The sequence below is a fragment of the Aspergillus niger genome (genome assembly GCF_000002855.4).
Source record: "Aspergillus niger supercontig An06".
Lineage (NCBI taxonomy): Eukaryota > Fungi > Ascomycota > Eurotiomycetes > Eurotiales > Aspergillaceae > Aspergillus > Aspergillus niger.
Genome location: NT_166522.1, coordinates 567724 through 589178, shown reverse-complemented (window position 1 = coordinate 589178; position 21455 = coordinate 567724). Strand labels below are relative to the sequence as shown.

At 48.2% G+C, this 21455-nt stretch overlaps 8 protein-coding genes across 8 annotated transcripts; 3 read left to right on the top strand and 5 right to left on the bottom strand.

The window, feature by feature from the left end:
• Positions 1-27: 27 nt before the first annotated feature.
• Positions 28-297, bottom strand: An06g02330 (hypothetical protein; the record flags this gene model as incomplete). Its single annotated transcript, XM_059748117.1, has 1 exon — positions 28-297. One exon carries the CDS (start codon positions 295-297, stop codon positions 28-30), a length of 270 nt encoding a protein of 89 aa, XP_059605328.1.
• A 1656-nt stretch (positions 298-1953) lies between these two features.
• An06g02320 (hypothetical protein) lies at positions 1954-2964 on the top strand (the record flags this gene model as incomplete). Its single annotated transcript, XM_059748116.1, has 4 exons — positions 1954-2086; positions 2165-2253; positions 2317-2385; positions 2587-2964. 4 exons carry the CDS (start codon positions 1954-1956, stop codon positions 2962-2964), a joined length of 669 nt encoding a protein of 222 aa, XP_059605327.1.
• Positions 2965-4057: 1093 nt separating this feature from the next.
• Positions 4058-4863, bottom strand: An06g02310 (uncharacterized protein; the record flags this gene model as incomplete). Its single annotated transcript, XM_059748115.1, has 2 exons — positions 4058-4479; positions 4569-4863. The coding sequence occupies 2 exons, from the start codon at positions 4861-4863 to the stop codon at positions 4058-4060; spliced, it is 717 nt and encodes a 238-aa protein (XP_059605326.1).
• Positions 4864-8996: 4133 nt separating this feature from the next.
• Positions 8997-9387, top strand: An06g02300 (hypothetical protein; the record flags this gene model as incomplete). Its single annotated transcript, XM_059748114.1, has 3 exons — positions 8997-9129; positions 9244-9289; positions 9354-9387. The coding sequence occupies 3 exons, from the start codon at positions 8997-8999 to the stop codon at positions 9385-9387; spliced, it is 213 nt and encodes a 70-aa protein (XP_059605325.1).
• A 1306-nt stretch (positions 9388-10693) lies between these two features.
• An06g02290 (uncharacterized protein) lies at positions 10694-12020 on the top strand (the record flags this gene model as incomplete). The annotated part of the gene is made up of 5 exons (XM_059748113.1): positions 10694-10889; positions 11088-11177; positions 11242-11467; positions 11518-11582; positions 11635-12020. 5 exons carry the CDS (start codon positions 10694-10696, stop codon positions 12018-12020), a joined length of 963 nt encoding a protein of 320 aa, XP_059605324.1.
• A 3000-nt stretch (positions 12021-15020) lies between these two features.
• On the bottom strand, positions 15021-16837 carry An06g02280 (uncharacterized protein; the record flags this gene model as incomplete). Its single annotated transcript, XM_059748112.1, has 7 exons — positions 15021-15192; positions 15333-15474; positions 15613-15730; positions 15765-15805; positions 16248-16310; positions 16391-16607; positions 16829-16837. The coding sequence occupies 7 exons, from the start codon at positions 16835-16837 to the stop codon at positions 15021-15023; spliced, it is 762 nt and encodes a 253-aa protein (XP_059605323.1).
• A 432-nt stretch (positions 16838-17269) lies between these two features.
• An06g02270 (uncharacterized protein) lies at positions 17270-18961 on the bottom strand (the record flags this gene model as incomplete). Its single annotated transcript, XM_001391012.3, has 1 exon — positions 17270-18961. One exon carries the CDS (start codon positions 18959-18961, stop codon positions 17270-17272), a length of 1692 nt encoding a protein of 563 aa, XP_001391049.1.
• A 590-nt stretch (positions 18962-19551) lies between these two features.
• Positions 19552-19917, bottom strand: An06g02268 (hypothetical protein; the record flags this gene model as incomplete). Its single annotated transcript, XM_059748111.1, has 2 exons — positions 19552-19674; positions 19741-19917. The coding sequence occupies 2 exons, from the start codon at positions 19915-19917 to the stop codon at positions 19552-19554; spliced, it is 300 nt and encodes a 99-aa protein (XP_059605322.1).
• Between the last annotated feature and the right edge of the window lie 1538 nt (positions 19918-21455).

Genomic DNA, 21455 nt, shown 5'->3' with positions numbered 1-21455 from the left:
CACAACTCTGCGATGCATGCAGGAGAATCATGATGCTCGTTTGTCGTTGAAGATATAACCGTTCTCCACCTTGCCTTGTTTCCACGAGGACCCGTTCTCACTGTCCGCACCGAGAAGTACCATAAATGGTCGATTTTTTGGCTTCATGTATATGATTATTTCGGCAACACTCAGTTGTATGTGCATTTCGTCCTCGTAATCGCCTGAATCTTCGAGATAAACTCCTTCGGGGGCATCACGGTCCAGCTCAGAAGAACATTTCCCAGTACTTGTATGTGAATCTGGCAGAAAAGGCATTTTAAGTTTTGAGGCAAGAAATCCTGGATATTGCAATCACGTGTCTTGCGCTCAGGCCTCCAGGTTTTTCAATCTTTGTATTTTAGGTGAGGACAGTTTCAGTTGATATTTCAGGATCAGATCCAGATGAGAAGCGCCGCTGGAAAATATGGACGATTATCGGAAGGAGATATATAAAATAGAAAGTAGATTGATGAATACTTGACACAATTCAAACAGGATCAAACTCAGCAATAAGAATAATTAGTTCGCACGTAGTTTTATAATGGGGAGTGACTGTTACTTAACATATAACTATTACTCCACTGTTCTCATAAAACGAAGCTGTCTTACTTATATTACCTATATATTAACTCTTATAATAGTACCGTTCTACTAGACAGTCTCGCCCTCCTTAGATGCCAACTAGAACAATATATATAACAGATAGAGCAGCAGAAATTTTAGGTCGTAAGTCCGGCCCATGATGTACTACATGGTCAAAAAACCTGCTAAACTGGTCCATTGGCGTACTATCAACTACTAAAAGTATTCTTATTACCACACAGCTGAGATAAAGCATACAGAAATTAATACTGACTTTTAGAAGATATATCTATACTGTCCTGATATTGTCCTTATTGTGTATAATAGGCTGCACCATCCTTGCCTTCTCCAAATCAACAAGTATTATCTGGTAAACCTTTTACGGCTTCATACCGTGACTGGTCAATTATATATTCCACCAATAGAGCTGGGAAGTTAGATACTATTAAAAAACTAGAATAAATTACAGAATTCCTTTTGGTTCTACACAGCCCAACTTAACCCTAACTGAAAGATATATTGCTGCTTTATCTTGATAGAAAGTAAAGAGAAAGTAGCTATTCGAATATTCTTCTTACGCGCAGAACCGAGAGTGATAGATCAATTCCACCCGACAACCAAAGACTAGATGTTCCTTAGTCTGGCATTGGCAGAAAAGTGCATGATAGTTGCCAAGTCTTGCGGGCATTACAACATAACTGAACTTATGGCAGAGAGTGGTGACTGGTGTGAGAAACAGAGAACATATATGCTCTAGAAAAAACTGGAGCAATGCATTAGGATTGAGAGACAGCAGCTTTGAGCGCTGTTGGTCAGGCTTTTTCGGATAGTAATGTTTGTGTGAACAAGAACCGGCGGCGACAATTAGAGTTCCAAATAGAATAAGTTAGTATTTATCATTATTAGGCCTAGATATTAATATTATTTAATATACAGAATAATCGCACCTATCCAGCCAACAACTTAGAGTGGCAGGTACAGATGATATGATCGCTCAAATTCTGCATGTCCATGGACTAAGAGAGATGATTTCAACTAAGTTAGCTCGCATCAAATAAATAGCAGATCTAGGTAAAATCTTATGACGGCCAATATTTAAATCGCTCACTGTATACCAGGCTCATGAGGTGAATATATCTCTCCCGGTGGATGGTCTGACACAGGCAAGAAGAGTAATAGCTGCAGAAGCATTTTCTCTATGTTACGGCGTCAATTATGAAGGCTTTCCATTTAAACAGAAACTCTTTACCCAGGCCGGACTTCTTTTAATTTAGACAGGATGCTCGGGAGCCAATAAAAGATTCACCCATATCTGTAGGTATACGTTTTAGGTATCACCTTCCGTCCGGGATGCCGAAATGGCGACTACAAACCTTAATCCAGCTAGACTTTGGTGGACCCCAGAGCCACACTCCACTCTTGTCTCGCTCAGTCACCAGTAACGTGGACTATCGGGGTCCACTTTTCGAGCTCTCGTCACACCGTACGTGCCCCTTTATCCGGCTCGGGGTTTGTCGAGATTCCACAGGGCCCAGGGTTGAGTGATGGTGATGAGGTCTAGGCCCGTCGGTCCCGTTTACAAAACGGAAGCCTGCAAATCAAGTTCTAAAAGCCCTCACTTGGTTAAGCAATGCACAAGAAACACAAGCAGTAGGGTGGGATGGAGATGTTTGATTGCGACAGATTTATTTACCAGCGAATATTCCTACTTAGGTCATTGAAAGGGTCGGACCTTTGCCATCAGGCCAGAGTGTGGAATGGCTCAATGGAAACCCATACACCGTATGTTGGCCTGTCTGCAATCACGTAACCAAGCTTCTTACTCAAATGACTATCTAACCGAGAATAACGAGCATCAGTTCATATGCCAAATCCCATAACATCCATTGAACTCAAAGATACATGGAGCAGCCACATCAAGTGTCCCAACTGCCGGAATATTTTCTTCGCTTCGCGGCCAAGTCAGCATTGAAGTGTTTACAGGTATTGTGCTTGAGGGCCACAGCTAGCGAAATTGAGGATTCTCAGCATGACTTTGGCCCTGACAGTATCTCCATTCTGCGTATAAGTTTGGCCGTCTGCCGAGGGTATTATCGTTCGGTAGACATGGAACTCTTGGACAATAACAGATTACTTGACGATCATATTGAACGGCTCATGCACAACCTCGATGTTGACACGATATTAAAGTTGGCTCTCCTTACATGGCACTTCGACGCATCATCCCAAAGACCTTATGAAGAACTTCTCCGCTTTTTCTCGCAGCCAGATGAGGAATGTTCAGAGGTGTATATAAGGATATGCGAGAGATATAGCAATCATACTAGAAGGCGCGTGTCACAAGAAGAATTCAAAGAATAATTCTTAGAACTGCTTGGCTATCTTAGATATGTCCTTCAGGGCGAGTGGGGTGTGATATAGTGCATGTCACTGGCCGCATATTGGTAGCATAAGGGCGAGGGTGGGTAATCGAGTATAGGGTTCAGGATTTGCAGGGGCAATGGGCGGAGACACAGGTTAGATAACTAAGTATGCTGAATCTAGAAGATGAAATCAAGTTCAGAATCCCCGCAGTATTTGCGCTGGTAATAACAGCTGATATACTAGGAAAATAATAAAAACTTTTATTTTATAAATCCAAAAAATGGTTTTCTGTCTCTAAGTATCGGAGTCTCTCTATATAGTTTTTTTCTTTTTTTTCTTTCTATAATGATATCGCCCGGGCCTCAGCATTGTAGAGATAAAATTCTGCTATAACATTTAAATTATATAATGTTCAGTTAGGGATCCGGGTTCAAGAAAGAATTTCTGAGATAAAATTCACAGTTTTATTAGTTATAAAAGTGGATTGTTAGCTGTATAAATATTATGTTCCATTAGGCTTAATCTATATTTCAATTTTGATATCAGGAATAGTTAGAAATATAAAAGGCGCGAGTCGGCTGGGGCAGATCAGCGCAGTTCCATGATACGGTTTGGGGACTGCCAGAACTAGACATAATCCGGACCCTCGGTTTTGTCAGCAGAAGTCGTGCATTTCTGGTTCCAATGAAAGTCCCACACCACAACTTTGCAGAAAACTTCCGCATCCGTTGTGCAGTATGACCTGTCCGAAGTGTGAGTGAGTGAGTGTTGTTCTGCGTGGTCGAACACAGCGCTGTTCGCGTCCTAGAACGTAATATGTCCTCCCCATGCCCGAAGTCGGAAAGTATTGATCGCAACCGTCATCTCATGGGCTTGCTGAGCCTTCAGGCAGCAGCTGCGATTGCCTTGGCTCATGCGAGAAACTTTCTTTCCAGAACCCCGTCTGTCTGTCTGCAAATCACGACTGATGCAGGTTCCAGCCATAGCCGTACTCATTCCTTGACTGAGGCGGAAGTGTATGCTGACGATATGGCTGTATCATATGCACAACAGGATACCCAGCTAGTCTCCCTATTGGTATTACTGGCATCTACATCAGCTGATGTCCGGGCACGTAGGGTACTGGCTGCGGAGAATGGGATGCAAGGCCATCCACCGGTCCAGGACTGGTATTGCCAGTGTAGTATGCCTGTGCATAGAATTTAAACATCGGGCCCGGTTGAGCTCCGACAGGCGCGCTGTAGGTTACCTGCGACGGCGCGACAGTTATCGTGCTCGACAGTTGAACTTGGTTCTCGAACAGGTAAGACTCAGCCCGGTTCCCATAATTCGTCTTGGTTGATTCGCATGTTGAAGGGGACCAGGCTGTGCCGTAAGATTGCCACTCCGACCCTACCGATACATGACTGGACGTAGACAGGACTGACCCTGCTCTAGAAGCTTGACTTAATCCCAAAAGCTCAGCGAATTGCATGGCGGGGAGCATAGACTCGGGAGTATTACTATACGTTCCTTCTGCTCCTCACAGGAAACAACTGTCAGCCATTCAAGATTCTTCCCGTAGCTGTAGTAAAGGAATAAGATCTGCCACCCAATCATACCCAGATACCCTTGTCTGCTAGCCAGGGCGAGCTGATGCTTCAAGGCCCGAATCTCATGTTCCAGCGTCACATTCCGTCGGACGACATCATCAAATTGTTCCCTCTCGGCCTTCAACTTGGCCACTTGGTGCTCCAGCCGCTCAATATGCTCCCTGGTCCTCTGTCGAATGATTCTCTGGGCTTCCCGATCGTTGGCGCGCTTCCTCTCCAGTCGTTCGGCAGAGAGCGATGTCACTTTCCGCGCCTCAGCACGGGACGCGCGTTTTTTGGTCATCGGGGGCTTTGGAGGGATCATCATGCATAACAACTCGTATTTAGGAAGATGAGGAGAAGAGGGCAGCAAAAGAAAGTCGTTGCAGTTGACGGGCGTGAACGGTATAAGCAACCTGATGTATCCCAGGCGAGTGTGTTGATCACAGTGGTACACGATCCCACCTCCCAATATGCGACTATAGCTGTTCCAAGGGCGAGAATCGCGCTAAACTAGGTATATATATTAAGGGGGAGGACAGAGGCCGTCTTATAGGAACAAGGTGGGCGAGTAGATACGTCGGTAGACAGAGATTACTTACCTGAAATTATCTTCGTCAAGCGCTTTAAGGAGAAAGGATCAGGAAACTGCCCAGAACGGGCATAGCTGCTAGGGCCGATTCCAAGTCAGACACACTCAGACTGGCGCAGGCAATTTAGGCACGTACGGCGTAGGAGAATCTAGTCCTGGCTTGGTATCCAGATAGTCCCTGTCCTCTCGACAGCTTGGAGTCTCGAGCTCTCCAAATCTCATCAGTTATCAGTAGTAAACTAGCAGTAACACACAGTACACTTTCGTTACCAATCGTTGGTTTGAGGCCCGAAGTTGCGCCAAGGAGCAAATCCTTTGAGCAGGCAATCCCAGGAAGGGGGGTGGCAGCAGCACACGGCCTGGTGCAGTGCTTTCCTTCAGGTAGCTCTTACGATGGGTCTGCGGCGCAGCGCTATAAGCACCTTTCGACCCTCTTGATCTACAAGCATGCTCTAATTCGCAACTCGGGGGTTCCCCTCAAGACCCTAGACGGCTGGGACGGGTTGCGTGGTGGCAGCGTAGCAACAGTCAAGTACCGACACCGTTATGCCGGTTACCCCGAGAAACCAGAGAGAAAATTAATGGGTTGTTGTTGGTCCTGTAAGTCCTGGGACATATCCAGAATCCGAATCCGCATCTGGAGAAGCATCTCTCGTACGGTACTTAGTAGTACTGATGTCCACCCGGCGGATCATGGTCCTTTCGGCCACATCGCAGACCCGACTCAGTGGCGGATACGTTATTCATTAAGCGAACAAACGAAACACAGCAAAAACAGTGAGAAGTGAAAAAGGATTCCAAGGACGACCGACGCCACTCTGAGCACATACGGAAGCTTCATGGTGTTCTTTCTACCCCAGGAACAAGTAGATAATCCTTGGCACCAAGCCTGGGCTTAAACCGAAAGCAGAGTTCAGGCTGAGGGGAAGGCGACTGGGCGACAGTCAAAAACTGAAACTGGCAGTTGGAGGGCCGCTGCAGCGCAGGCGGGATGGGGCAATACCGAGAGCGACCAGTTTTGACCGTAAGGGTGAGAACGCCCCAGAGGCCAAGCGGAGTTGAAGGAGTGAGACAAAGTACGACGGTATGAACACCATTCAGCCAGTGATCTGCGTAGTAGAGGAAATTTACCCGAGCGCCCTGCTGAAAGAAGGCTAGAAAGGGATCCGTTCACTTAAGTGCATGTCTACTCTGATTGGTATGTCAGATGTGCCATCCTGCGTAATAATACGGTTTTCCCTTTCCGGATAAGGACCCGAAAGTCTATTTACCCTTAGTATTATTGGCGTGACGGACTTGCAGCTGGTCTGCACCTCAAGCAAACGAGAAAGGCAGAATAGAATAAATGCAAGAAAAAATCATCATAGGCCAGCCCGGGTGCTGCGGAAAGAATACACTAAATTAGCTGAAAGCCATTTCACTTGGACTCTCTATGATACTGCCCCTGCACTTGGCCCGCTCGATTGGGTTTCCTTATCTTGTTATTATTTTGCCTACTGAGCCTGGGCACTGCAAACAAGCAATCATCACTGAGGGACTACAGAACGGTGTTCTTCCCTTATTATTGCCATCTAAACCCCTATTGATCAGAGTTCCCCTAATCACGCGTTGCTATAACGAACTCGACTTCTTGCTGCGCGACTGGAAATGAAGGCCTTGCGAGCCTTCATTAAAATAAACAATGTCTCTTGAGACTCCAGCGTTCTCCAGCCGGCATGTTCGTCTTTCCTCTCACGCAAACCTTGAAGAGGGGCCCATGGCGTACTATTTAGTTTGCCGGTTTTATTGGTCCATCCCGACGAAAGATGATTTAACGCCTCTCCCACAGGGGAATTTTTACGCGAAAGTTATTCCGATTATGAGTCAAGCGAAATGTGTGGAGGGTCGTCATTGCTAAGGTTTTCTGCCTAGTGTAACCGCGTCTACTAGCCAACTAAGTCTAACATGACACTGTGGCCTTCTTACGCACGTATGTGACTATGTCATGCCATAAGAGACCAAATGTCGTTATCTCTCGAGAAACCAAGTGGGAGTCGAAATGCGGGCACGGCAAGTGAGCCCGACGATATTGGGTAATACCGAACCCAGCAACAATGGGAAAAGATTAGGATGTTAGCTTCACGTTGTCCGAGGCAGTGACCGCAAACACTGTTCGGGCAACTCGGTCACTGCACACAACTGGCGATGGTGTCGAATGCTGTCTGGCCGATTTAGCTTCTCTATCTCTAGGCGCATCACTACGGAACTATAGGGTGGTGATGACTTCAGTCAGTTTCATGTAAGCCGATTGTGGCACGACAAGGTTGGATTCTGGGAAAGAAGAAGGCTAAAGTGAGAAAAGTAGCATTGATGTCTCGAAATGGTGAAGCAGAAGTAGCGCTTCCAGGTATTCTGAGAGGAAATGAGGCATGTACAATAGATGGCTGCGTCGCACGGACGCCGCAGTCATTGTGCATGACGCTACATACAGCCCGTGCACGTGCGAGCTTCATATTATAAGGAATACTTATATCTTTTGATTCCCGGTGGCGCTTGTAGTTCATTCTTCATATATCACTTGCTCGTAAAATTGGCAGCTAGCTTGAAATAGGAGGTGGCTCAATCCTGCGTCAATGTCGAACACTCCAAGTTATAGTGGCGGAAGCTACTCTGAATCCAGCCAATAAGTATGCAACACAATGCCTAAGAAACATACATGTGCTCAGTCGTCATTATTATACTAACGGGGTTTTACATTTTTCATACAAAACAGATGGGGCGGCTTTCACCCACTACCGCGCCCATGGGGAACTACAATGGTATGTTACCTTCTTATTTTCGATATTGTACTGCGTAGCGTTTATGATAAACCAGGGGTCCATCAATACAGGCATGATAACTAGGTAATAATAAGCCCCTGCGCTTCGTTAGTAATTCGATAGCAGCAGAACACTTGATCAACTTCCAATAATATTTGCTCGAGTCGTCCCCTATTCTATTCGTCACTACTTATATGGTCGTTAGCCACTCCTGGCCACCAACTTGGTACTGTACGTGGGGTCGAAATCTTATATTCCCTCTGATCTGGTCGTCCTAACTTTAACATGAGGGCCTATATTAAGGTTGCAATAATGCCTTTTATGAAATTGGACGGCGTCGGCCATTTACTACACTTCTTTTGTGTGCCACACGAACGTTCAGGCTTTTATAGGAACCAAGCCCCTCTCTGACGCACTACTACCTCTGCTTTGGCAGAGCACAACTCGCTGGCGCTCAGGATTGGCTTTTCACACTACATCAAACACCTTAGACCTGGTTCTCATTAGCTTGCGAATGGGATTAACGAGAGCCTGAGCATGGACCTGAGCATGTTTATGGAAAAATTGTACACTTGGACTGAGCAGAGATGGGCAGGTTAGCAAAAGATATCATTGGAACCTCCGATAACCTCTCTAACACAGTTCCAGACAATGCCGATTCCAAAGAACAAATCTTTATTTCACCCTCCGCTGTGGACAAAATGCCTCGAGGAATCACGCTGGCTAGCTCCCTCGACTGACCGCGTAAGAACGGAAGGAACTTTGACACCTGTGAACCGTGAATGAACATTTTGCATCTAGTATGAAGTGGACGGCATATACAGGCCACAGGATCTGGGCCACTACACGTTCGGTGATATGGCAGCTTTACGTATAAGTCTTATATGTGGGCACTCCTGCCACGGGGGTTGCTGCTCCCGCTGCTAGTCAGTGTAGCAGATCTGCGCACACCCCCAGTCTGCCCACCAACGGAAACTTCACGACGGCATATTTTACCAGCCAATGACAGTAGATATAAAAATGCCATCATTCATAGCAGACGACAGGCTGCAAATGAGGAGGGTCGAAATGAGAAGGTCCCTCATCACCAGCTGCAACCCTTTGCGGAACATGGTTTTCCTGGTGTTAGCTCGGACACCTCACTTTAGAAGGCTTCAGCGAGCAGATTATGATGATAATTTGGAATACTTAAGTATCTATGGTAGGTAACAGTAACAAATTGGGGCGATTTGTTGAAGGGGGAAACGGGAATGCGGTGAGATCCTTAATCATGTTCCTCTTGCTGATCATGCTTCTGATCCTACTATCTTATTAGAGTACTGTTATCTGTTCACCACAAACATTCTTCGGTCGATGTTGACGTATGTGACAATCAGAGTCAGAATCCTCTTCATTGTCTAGCTAGCTCTGAACTGTCAGTTTCAGTTGCATCCCAAATGAGCAGAAGCTTATTGCTTAATTATGCGGTTGCCCTTCATCCAGTGCTGGGCTGCTGCAAGACACGGATCATACTCGAACGAGGGATCTACGGAGCAGACCTGGGGCGATTAGAGAGACCTTACAAAAGACAACGATGACGGCCCACCGGGGGAAAGCGACGCATCACGTGGGTAGTATGTGAAGGCATTCCCGGCCAGGCAGGGCTCTCGGTAACACTGTCGCAAGAGTCCCCTTGTGTCCCATCCCATGTATTGCTGGGGCACGGTCGGAGCACGACCCGATCAGCCCGTCAACTAGCTGCCTTACTTTGGAAATGCCACGGGAACTCAAGGCTCGGAGCCGGTCCTGCGCCTGCTCCAGGGAACTCTCACTAACAACTTGAAGATATCCAATGGGCCTCGAATGGCACATAAATCCATAATATATATTTACTCTTTAGAGGGCCTTCCGGTATAACAGACTTGGCTGGAGGTCTGAAATCTACTGGCACTTTATTCCAAGTAAACTTATCAAGAATCTGGACTAATATACATAGATTTCAAGAATGCTGTTTTGTCCATGATACATATTATATAATAACTAATTAAATGGATATATTATAGCCCTTACTACCTCTATCTTTATAACAGGACTAGACTACTTGGTAACCCATAGCCTGTCCTTAAGCCACAAAAGAAAGTGCAGGACTTGAAGGCAGATGCACAGGAGAGCACAAGGTATCTGCTACGACCAACGTCTCATTTTGATTACACTCTCGGGTTTTCCTCTCCGGCAAGCAAAAGGCCCCTGAAGGCACGGCATCCCTGATGGCCACGTGATAAATCCGTTCGCGGGGGTCGACGATATTTGTGGCCCCGAAATCCAAGTCGACTCATGGTGGGATTGCATCTGATATTGATGATCGTGGTGCGGACCAGCCAGCGTACCAGCAACATGTCGAACGCCGGTGAATGACGGATCCAAAAGGGCTGGCTGATCGTCCAACCACGGGCGCACGAAGCCACCAGCAGATCAAGATGTAACATTTCGTCCATCGAACGGCGGAGAAGAATCAAAAGTATAAAACCCGCCGAGCCATGGGAATTCAGTCAATAGATATCACCTCCCGAGCTGGAAATAGCCCATGAGGAACTAGCGGCCGCCTTTCCAACCTTTTAGGTTTTGGCTTGGTGGCGACGACCACCACATTCGTATATTAACCCGGCAGCACCGCGGTGGTAATCTCATTTGGCGAATGCCCTTTCTAAAATGGGACCTGATATGGAATTCCTACCCGCGCCGTCGCCTCTTCTTGCAAGATTGACTTATACAGCTGGCAGTGCAGGATGACTTCCGAAGAGAATCGTCACTGGAGAAATGTGCTGACTATCGTGCCCATCGTCGGCACCGCCCTGGCAACCCTGTCCTATGTTCTACGGCTTTACTCCCGTCGCTTCACAACCGCTGGGCTGAAATTGGAGGACTGGTTGATGGGCGCTGGGTTGCTTCTGTCGTACTGCGCTACTGCCTTTGTCGTAAACAGTGAGTCGGCGCGACCCCTCCAGGCCAGATGGCTGGCACGCCGGGCATACTAACATTCCTCGGCAGCTGCATTCAATGGCGTTGGCTTGCCAGTCGGTGATCTGCCTCCAGACGAACGGCGACGAGTTCAATTTGTACGTTTCTACGCCCCGCGAACTCTCCACGAAACCTTCCGCTGATATGATATGATTTCTGCAGGCGTCATGGATGATCCAGAAATTTTGGGCGCCGTCCGCCGCGTTTATAAAGATCTCCATTATCGTGTTCCTGAAGCGGCTGCTCGGAACCGTACGCGCGTACGCCATTATCTCGAATATCCTGATTATATTCATTAGCTGTTGAGCCCTCACAGCTCTTCTTGTCAACATTTTTCAGTGCCGCCCCGTTCAGTACTATTACAACAAGGAGCTGCGTGGACATTGTATGAGTGGACAGCGACAGTTTTTCCAGACAATGGGAGCCATTTCCTTGATAGAGGATATTATTATTTTATGTTTGCCTATACCTATTATATGGGGATTACATATCACCTTTCGACAGAAGTTTGCAGTGATACTCCTGTTTTCTCTGGGTGGCCTGTAGGTTTTCCATGTTGGTGTGTAGGGGAATAGTGCTAACTGCTCGACAGGGTCTGTATATTCAGTTTAATGCGCCTGATTGAATTCCGCACGTTTATTACTACTGATTTAGCTTGTGAGTAACTAATCTTTGTAGTACTTTTGGTTCTATTGACTAAACGGCACAGCATCTAGTGCCAAGGAATCTATCTGGACCTGTCTCGAACTTGATATCGCTGTGATCTGCGGTTGTCTTCCGCTGATGAAGCCTCTCATCCAGGGCTTCCTGGGCAAGGTCCGAAGTAGGGTTTCTAAAGCCCGTTCCCATCCATCATCCAGCACGAAGCCGTACTACCCTTCGAGCGCCACACACAATAATGATGGTTTTCGACAACTTGATGACGTGTTGGATTCTCAGGCCTCCAAGAATCCTAATGTTATAGCCGGTTCCAGTCGATGGAGCTCGGATGTTGAACTGCAAGGCATCGTGGTGCGCACATGGATTGAGCAGGATGTTGACCGCCCGCACACGGTAGACTCGAACGAGACCAACCATGGGCATGTGTTGCCTTGATAACTGTAACTGCAGCATGTCAATCCATACTAAATCTACTATGGATCTTCGCAGCTACATATAGCTATCCGCAGTGGTGGACAGAAGCCTCGATGGCGCGACCACCGTGCTCGGTACATTACTCATGAAAGCCGTCGCTGTCTTGGGCGTCACGATTCCTCGTAGGAGGTCCCTTTCTGCCCACTCGGCCTACTTCGTATGCTGGTTGACCTATGGCTCGCGTTTGCTTCTGTTTGGCAAATCAGATCATACGAGATAAATGAGGGGCGTGAGAAGTGGTTGCTGAAGCCTACTCCGCACCTGGAGGGGATGTCAACGCCCAGGTACGAATAACTGGGTGTCTCCACGACCCTGGGACGTATACGTATAGATCGATATAGTCCACCTAATGCCATCATTCGGATAATTGAAACGATTACGCCTTTCCGCACAGGAGTTTATGTTCATGAAAGGGCCTGGTTTCGTTCCGCGGGAATAAACCTGCAGAGACTCCACAATGCTAGCAGGGTTCGCACCAGTGCGAAACCCTTGATTATACCCTCCATCTGCCCGAGGTTCTCGAAACCTGGAAGAACACCCCACCGTCTGGGATCTGCCGGCGAGATGCCTGTTGCGCCGATCTGCGCCTCCGAGTGTTAAGGGCAGGCTAATTCCGCAGTGGCAACCTGCCATTATCGGGTCCTGATGTACTTTATGCAATAACGTAATCCACAATCGCGCGAACCATCCTGTAATGCCATATAAGAGATAGCTTTTCTATACATCATATCTCAACAGTTACATGAATGTTACGAACCCCCGTTAGTTAACTTACTAGCGAGGCGGACACGCCAGGCAGAAGGCGCCGGTAACGACTTCGCCTGATCAAATGAGCAATCTAGCTACGGCAGAACTACAATCTGCCAGGAGACGGCCCAGAACGGCTACGCGGCACTATTCGGCTCTACTTCTCTTCTCTCGTCCAGGACCAGTTGTTCCCTAGATAGTTATGGACTTGATACCCCTCGACCCAGTTCGAGGGCACGTATACTAGTGAAGCTAAGCTAACAGGGACAGGGAAGCGATCCAAGGGTTTGACACATTGAGCACCAGTCAGTACGAGTGTTCGACGACACTACGCTGCAACCCATGTCGCAAGCCTCTGCAATCAAGCAAAAGACTCCTCCCAGGAAGGATGACTGCGACTCAGAAGATTAGAGGGAAATCCGCATGCTGAAAGCACAAACCCTTGAACTGAAGAGTTACATTGAACGAATCGCCGGACACACTAGGATACGGGGCAAGGAGGTCGATGACCACCTTGGTCAGCTGGAAGCTCAGGTAGTAGCATCCGCACCGGCCTGCACGGCAACCGGTTTGAAGTTACTCAAAGTAGAGCTATTCGTCGGGGCTAGGTCGAAGCTCAGAGGATTTTTTAACTCAGATAAACATGTATCTCGGTATCAATAAAGTTGAAGTTCAGTAACAAAGCAGACAAGGTCATCTTTGGATCCAGTCACCTACGATGATAAGCATGGAACTGGTTTGGACCGTACATCCGAGAATATTATCAGAACCAAAGGAGCAGTGGAGTATCATCACGGTCAACATTTTCAGAGGCTATGACAACTTCCGACACAATCTTGAACGAACTTTAGGAGACATCGATTCAGAAGCAGCGGCAGAGAGACGACTCAGGCGACTCAGACAACTCATCACAGCGTCGGCATATGTATCGGAGTTTTACCAGATCATCTCGAGCATGAACTGGAACGAGACGGCGTACATTTCGGCCCTCATCAGCGGACTAAAGGTTCACGTCAAGGATGAGATGACGCGGATGGAACGACCAGAGACCTTAGCTGAGGTCGCAGAGTTAGCAGTCAAGATGGACAATCGATACTTCGAACGACAACTGGAACGAAAAGAGGTTGATGTCTGGAGACGAGGCAGTACAAGACCTCAAGGGCAGTCCAATACGAGCAAGCCACGAAGCGATCTAGGGTTTGACACTGTGGTGGTGCCTTAATAGTGTTAAGCACTTAACACCAAATTTTTTATGATAGCTATATAACTAATTGGCTCTCCTGGTTCCAAGGAACTGATTGCATATTGTATAAGCTACAAGTACATTTGGGGTTGGAGGCAGTGGTCTAATTCTGTTAACCGACACGTGATTTATGAAATGGCTGCCGTCGGAACTTTTGCCGTGTAGGACAATCCGGTAACGGACACAGTCACTCACCTCGGCAATATTGCCTCTTCTACGGTGCTCCGTAGCTGGCGTAATTCCCAATTTCTCCAACTTCCATTGCTGGTAACAACATTCGGACCACTCGACAATTTCCTCACTAGATTGCTCCTGTCACAATTGCAACAAAGCCGACATGCGTTCGGCTGGTAAATCGGGTCGTTTTCCGCATGTCAAATTTGGAAAGTCTCCTAATACTGTCACGGTGTCACTTGTAGGCAGTGCAAGGTCAAGTGTGATGAAATTAAACCTGTCTGCGGGCCATGTGCTAGAACAACCCGTGTTTGCACATTCACGTCCAGTCCCATCGTCCCATCTTTCGCCACTTTGACAGTCAAAATGGCCAAAAGGAGACTAGGAAGTTTGGCCAACAGCAACGTTGGCCCTCTGATGAGTATCCACTCTTTCGGTCGGAGAATACTTGGGTCAAGGTACCACCATCCCGTCGTAAATTGCTCCACATCCTGCTATCCCCCCGCTTAAAAAAAGAAGGGCCGGAGTTGACACGGTATAGTCACATTTGTCGAAGTGTCCAGCCCCTTCGTGGACACTGGAACCAGTTCATTAGACGATGCAACAGCCCATTCTCCTGCCTTGCCCAGTCCCTCCATTACAGATGAACATGGGTTGGCCGAATATACGTCCCTCCCAGTTCCAGAATGTGATAAAGCTTCCTCAGCTGGTGGGAACACCGCAGAAGGGGGAACCGGTGTTCTCATCGCACAGCTACTACATTACTTCACGAAATCTCCCGCGCAATGGTAATCCCGTTACAAACTGCATTTAACTCCCTCTAAACGTATGGCTAGGATGGGCTTCTTCGACTCGAGCGCGCACTTCTCGATTAAAGCGCCTGTGATGGCGGCGATGGGAACGATGTTATCAAGTGTCATGACATCCACCTTAGCCTTCCTCACTACTCCGTTCTCTGCTCTTTGCTGACTAGACATAGTCATTAGTGAGACCCAGACTCGGTTAGATCTTTACAATTTCGAACTTTGGCGATATTTCGGCCTCTCCATAAACACCTACAGACTGCTATTATCACATCCTCCCGGGAATTAATTTAACACAGATCATACGTCGCTTGAAGTTGAACTTTCTCACTTTCGGCGATAGCTTGAACCCCGGCGACCAGGCCACAGCGCACGAATTGGGGCGACCCAGGACCTACTTGAAAGGTGGAAGGGACTGAAAGTCCAGTTGCAGACTTGGAACAGCTACCTGCCTCCCAACTTTACAGGATGTGCCCGGAGAACTATAGATCGGTCCGGTCTAACATTGGGCATGAGTGCCTATACTGAAACCCTCGATGCCACTTCATATACTATCCCGATGTGTGCTGAGACAATGCAGACCTACCATATGGCCCGCATTCTTCTGTTAATGGACAAACCACAGGAGCCTCAGCGTATTCGTGTTCTTCACTTCCCTGGCGACAGGCAAGGTAGGTAGGAAGGCATGCTGCGCATGGGATTATCTAAGCGAAAAAGGAGGGATAAGAAGTAACATACGAGCGTAGTCCGAAGCAGTATAGAAGCATCCAGTGCCACCACTATGAAAGAATGATTTATTATCTGTTTCTGTCTGTATCACCGTCAACCCCTGTGGAGTAGGTGATCCCTTATCGTGATCCTGCCATCAGGCGTCCGTTGATGCATGTATTCCAACTTAGCCTTCATTTCCATCGATGGAATCATCGAAGTATTAGTTAATCTAAGCGGACGAAAAATATTCTCTTCCATATTAGTGGTCCAGTCTCTGGCCTGTCAGCAGTTCGAGGACGATACCAGCCCGGTCCATGCTGATCTGAATGATATCGTTAGGGACGTGCAGGACGATAGAAAGTGTATATATCTTGCAGTGCACAACAGGTCAAGAAGAAAGAAGTAAAAAAGAAGAAAAAAACAGGACGTGCACCATACTCGAACACGTCCCCCGGCTGTTTAACTAACGGTTGCATGAAGTCCACAAAACAGCCCGAGAACTCATCATACCCTGCTGGTCGACCGTAGTCCCGTAAGGCGTGATTCGAAAACGAGTATCCGAAGCCAGCTGCGCTATCACTATCAGCATCCTTCCCTTTTCACACTCCTGCAACTATTAGGTAGTTTTCGCGGTGTAGGTGATGTTGACAAACCAGTATGAGTAAGAAGCATCCTCAACGTAATCCCCCTCTTCTTCTCCAAAAGCTCCCCACCACGTAAGACACGCACATCCTTCAATTCTGGACAAAGCCGCTCTACCACTTCCGCATCATCAAGAGAGATATGTCCGCGCTCAACAAGTTGCATGCAGCAGATAGCCGTGATGAGTTTCGTGCATGATGCAATCCAGAACACGTCCCTTGGCTGAACCTGTGCAATCGGTTGTGTTTTACAGTTTAAATGCAATAAGAACCGTTTCAATCGTGACTTATTATTTCAATCGCGACCTGATCCGTTGCCCCACGTGAACTGTGTGCCGAATTGTTTATTCGATCAGTCTTGCCCCTTCGAACATTCTTATTATTTTGTACCAGCATCAACGCCTCAGTCTATCATATTTCATGTTCTGTTGCCAATTTCGATGAACATACCATGGCCATCACTGTGATCAGTTGATTGGTTGCCGCTCATACCGAACACTATTTAGCTAGGCACTCCGCTCCACAAGAGGCCTGCGGGTGAAGAGCGGCTACAGAAACAGCGTTGAGCCTTTTATCAGGTACCGGCCGAACTTGCTTTTGAGACTGTAAGCGTTGATACTTCTTATATCAGGTTTATAAAATAAGAGAATCAGAAGTCAAATCATGATCAGATGATAGGCTTCGCATGGAAGGTAGTAGGTGGAAAACATGTTTATCAGATATACAGATTCTCGCTCTACGCTGTTGCTTCCTCTTTGATAGGCACAACATGTGTTATGCAGTGGCAGAAATGTATTAGTCCTCATGATTTCATTACATTCAACTTGAGTAACCTTGTCGCTCGTTATTGGTACCATGAACGTTGGTCTGGTAGGTGACAAGAACAACTATTTAGGCGTTGTAGTTATCGACCGGCTCTGGCCGGTGTCGCCGCCGGAGGGGCTTAAGCAGATTGCTTGTGTTCAGCGCAACCAGCTTACTTGTCGGCATTAGAAACAACTCGTCGATCTCCTCCAATGTTTTGTCTTTGGTCTCGGGCATAAAGAACAGCTGGTAAAAGAAGCCTAGCGCGGCCAAGCCGCCGAAGAAACCGATTGTCAGGCCGGTGTAGGTCATCGCTTTCTGCATCCCTTCGAAGTTGTATGTCACAATGAATGACCACAGATAAAGGAATACAGAGCAGATCGCCATGCCCTGGCTGCGGGTGTTGAAACTAAAGCTCTCCGCTGGCACTACCCAGGTCAGGCACGAATATGCCCCGAAGAACGCCATGTACAGCACCAGACCGGAGAAAAACAACCCCAAGGCCGTTGCCTTATGCTCATTGAAATAATCAACACCATTGTTCGTGTATAGGTAGCCGACGCCCACCAGCGCCAGACCCACGATGAACATCAGGATGTTTTGCGCCCACACCCGGCGCCCAAACTTGTCCATCGTGAACACAGCAGGAATTGTTCCCAGGAACAACGCGCCACCGCCCACCATCGACATCAGCACTGACTCGCGGTCATCAAAGTTCATCTTGGCCATCAAGTTTGACATATTGTACATGACCGCATTGATGCCCGTCATCTGCCCGAAAAATATCATAGCCGTGGCATATACAAGCGCCCGTCGGTTGCGCGGCGTCCTGCACACCTCCAGATACCTCTGATGCCATTTCACGTTCGCGGACTGGTCGACATCATGTTTGACTGTAACTTCCATCGCAAGGTACTCGTCCAGGCTTTTGGGGTCGGCCATGTCGCGCAGCGACTTCCACACCCGCCACGCGCGCCCGTACTTGCCCTTGGATGCCAGCCAGCGCGGTGATTCTGGCAGGAAGGCCATCCCAACCAGGAGGATCGTCGAAAACAAGAGAGACGAGCCCAGCATCCAGCGCCAGCTGCCTGACGGGACGTCAAAGAATACGCCGCCGGCGGCGTATCCGATGATCTCTCCGAATGCGATCATCAGCTGGTATACCGACACCAGGTTGCCACGCACCTCTGGCGGCACACACTCGGAGATGTAGATACCGACACAGCCGCCTTCGATTCCGATACCGATGCCCAGAATGAAGCGGCCCGCAAACAGCATCCCCACACTACGGGAGCCCGCACAAAGTCCACTGCCCAGTGTGTACCACAAACACGAGATGATAATCGAGTTGCGGCGTCCAAAGTAGAAGTTCAGCGGCGTCATGATGAGCGCGCCGGCCATGGCGCCCAGCGGCATCAGTGACGAAATCAGTGAAATGTCGGTCGCCAGTTTCGGGTCGTCCATGCTCGCCCACTCGCCTGACGCGATGAAATGCTTGCGGATACCAGGCAGGGCGCCCGAGATCACCGACTGGTCTAACCCACTCAGCATGCCGCTGAACGCCGCGAACACGCCCAGTGTGATGACTAGCATGCGAGGGCTCCTCATGTGCACTGGTATCTGCGCGAACGCTATCCGGTCATACAATGGTTCGTTGTCGAGATACTGATTGCTTTGCAGATCGCGTGCCTCGATCTCGTGCTCACGCTCCTCGGGCGTGAGTTCATCGCTGAACTCTTTGCCAATGGCGTCAGGCTTTTCCTCATAATTATCGCCCATTTCGAGTTTGTCGAATCAATATGATAAAAGGATTATGTGTGGTCAGGGTGGAAGAAAAATAGTCAGACGACCCCAATGCCCTCTATATAATAATGCCTGTTTAGCCGGGAAGGTTGTCTGCGGATTATTGTACTCCGTACCATTATTGTCCCTCTCTCCAATCCCCGGCCTCCATGTCCCAGACCCCACTTCCTCGACCCCACAAGTCCCCAGAGTATCCGACAATCAAGTCTTTTCTTTCTCTTCTGGACCCAAACGCGGTTGCATCAAGGTGTATCAGGTTTGTATTATTATGGGGTGATGTGAATAAGAAAAGCAACGCGCCTAACGACTATCAAATCCAACCCACGCCATGGAGAAAAGGTTCTTTTAATCGCAGCGAGCGTGAAAGGCTCGACGTCAAGGGTTCTTGAACAGCTAACAGAAGTCGGGTCGTTAGAAATACAGGACCCCCGGAAACCCTCAAGGCCAAACATGCCTAACTTGATTGAGTAGTAGCAAGTGAGCGACGCCCCCAATACTCTGAGTCCGTTTAGCAAAGAAACTTCCATGCCCTTCCCCGCTCGGAAGGAACGTGCACGGGCAAAGTTTTACGGGCTCACACCCAATTGCCAAGTCGGACGGCTCAGCAGGACCGGGGTTGACTGGGACCCGAGTAATTTTCTCCGGAGACTGCCCGGTCGGAACTGGTAGCACACTAAGTACTCCGTACTCTGCCACAATATGTAATGGTTAGACTACTCGAAGCATTTGAGAAATACTAGGCGATACCTTCGTACATTAGGTGTGCCTCCCATGGGGTCAAAACGACTGGGCGTTTCTCGGTCGTATTCAAGTTTCTCGAAGATCCCTAGGCCTAGAGAAAAGCGAAGATTTAGATTAGCAAAAGGGATCTCGAGTATGACGTTGTTGCAAAGAATCCCGCGTGAGTTCATTCCACAGCAGCTCAATTTCATTCTTGCGGAGAGCGTCAATATGTCCGCGAGGCAATAATACGTAATTCGGCCCGTATCGCCAGCAGCCCATTGCCCCGGACCAGACAACCCTTCTCCACGGGGTGTCTCAGCACCCTATGCGCGATTAATCTCGCAGCGACGGTACTTCCCCGGGGGGAGAGGTGGCGAAGGGTCTAACTTGCGTCGTAATCTCTCTCGTACCTACTTCGGGGCCCCACTTGCTAGGCTTCTGTAAAGTCAGTTGAGTTCTCGGCTAACCGTGTTCAATCCCGCTTTGTTTGGGCCCTTCTTCGGGCTTCCTCCGCGTGAGGAAGCTGGGTAAAGCACCGATATTTCTCCGGAAGTTGTTGGTGCCTAGACTTCCTCATTTTGCTTTTTCGGATGCCGTACGGGTACCTACCAACCCGCCAGGGATCCATGAGCACATATAACCGAAACGACAGACGTAGTAATACAGACGATAGTTCATATAGTTGTCTGAGTCGCGTTCGCAGCGACCTTAGGCCGCTACCACGTGGCGCAGTGTAGGATATAGCATGGAGCTTATTCACAGTCAGAAAGGTAGTAACAATTCGTGACAAACTACATTAAGAGTCACTTGATCTATTTTATTTGTGTCTCGGAGAATGGTACGAATGTCTACGGCAGACCGGACGCGGGATAAGCTAGTTAAAGTTGGCCGTGTGCAAAACACCGGCAGGGTTAGGTCTAAAAAAATGCGGTCCGGGATGATTCCCTGGCAGCGGTTGAAGGTAGTGGCAGAAGCTAGTCTAGAAGTAGGGCAAGCTATCGTCGTTACGCCGTCCAATTCGCACAGTGAGGCCGGATGGGGCCGGAACTCGATGTGATTCGCGGTATAGGGAAAATTTTGGCAACTGGGTAGTATTCGGCGTGTATGCTCGCTGTAATAACTGCGCCTGCACCACATGATTTTATTTATCTTGACGGGTTCTAGGTCAGGCGGCGAAACCCAACCCAACTCGCGCTTTTGACGAGGTCAAGATTTCGCCACCCAAACCTAATAGTAAAATCCCTGAGAAGAAAAGGGAATATACTGATCAGATATAGCAGCCTTTTCAGCGACTTAGCATCTTGCTAAGCCGTTGCCGGCTTGGATTTCCCAGGTTTAATTTGCCGTCCTACAGTAGTGCTTGTGCCTGAGACACGAACCTACATGGCTTTAAGAAGTTTCAAGAACACCCGAATCCGAATTACTAGTTCATTTAGCCCCATGCTGCCGTTGGTCAACTTGCGGGGTGAGAGTTTGAGTTTCCCCGAAGAAACTCGCCGGTGCTTCGATATCGGTGCTGCTGAATCCATTGTCGGGACCGTTTGGCTGATTAGGCCTTTTCAACATCCTCCAGAGCCAACTCTGAATGCTTCGTATCTTCATTGGCTAGTCTCATGTCATGTACTTCAGAAACAGAGAGCATTCCCAGTGCGGAACGGTAACAAGGGCTCTTCCAGGCCCTCAGTTCATTTTCGTATAGCTTATTGATCAATACTTGAATTCAGTGAGCCAGTAGAGCATAGTCTGA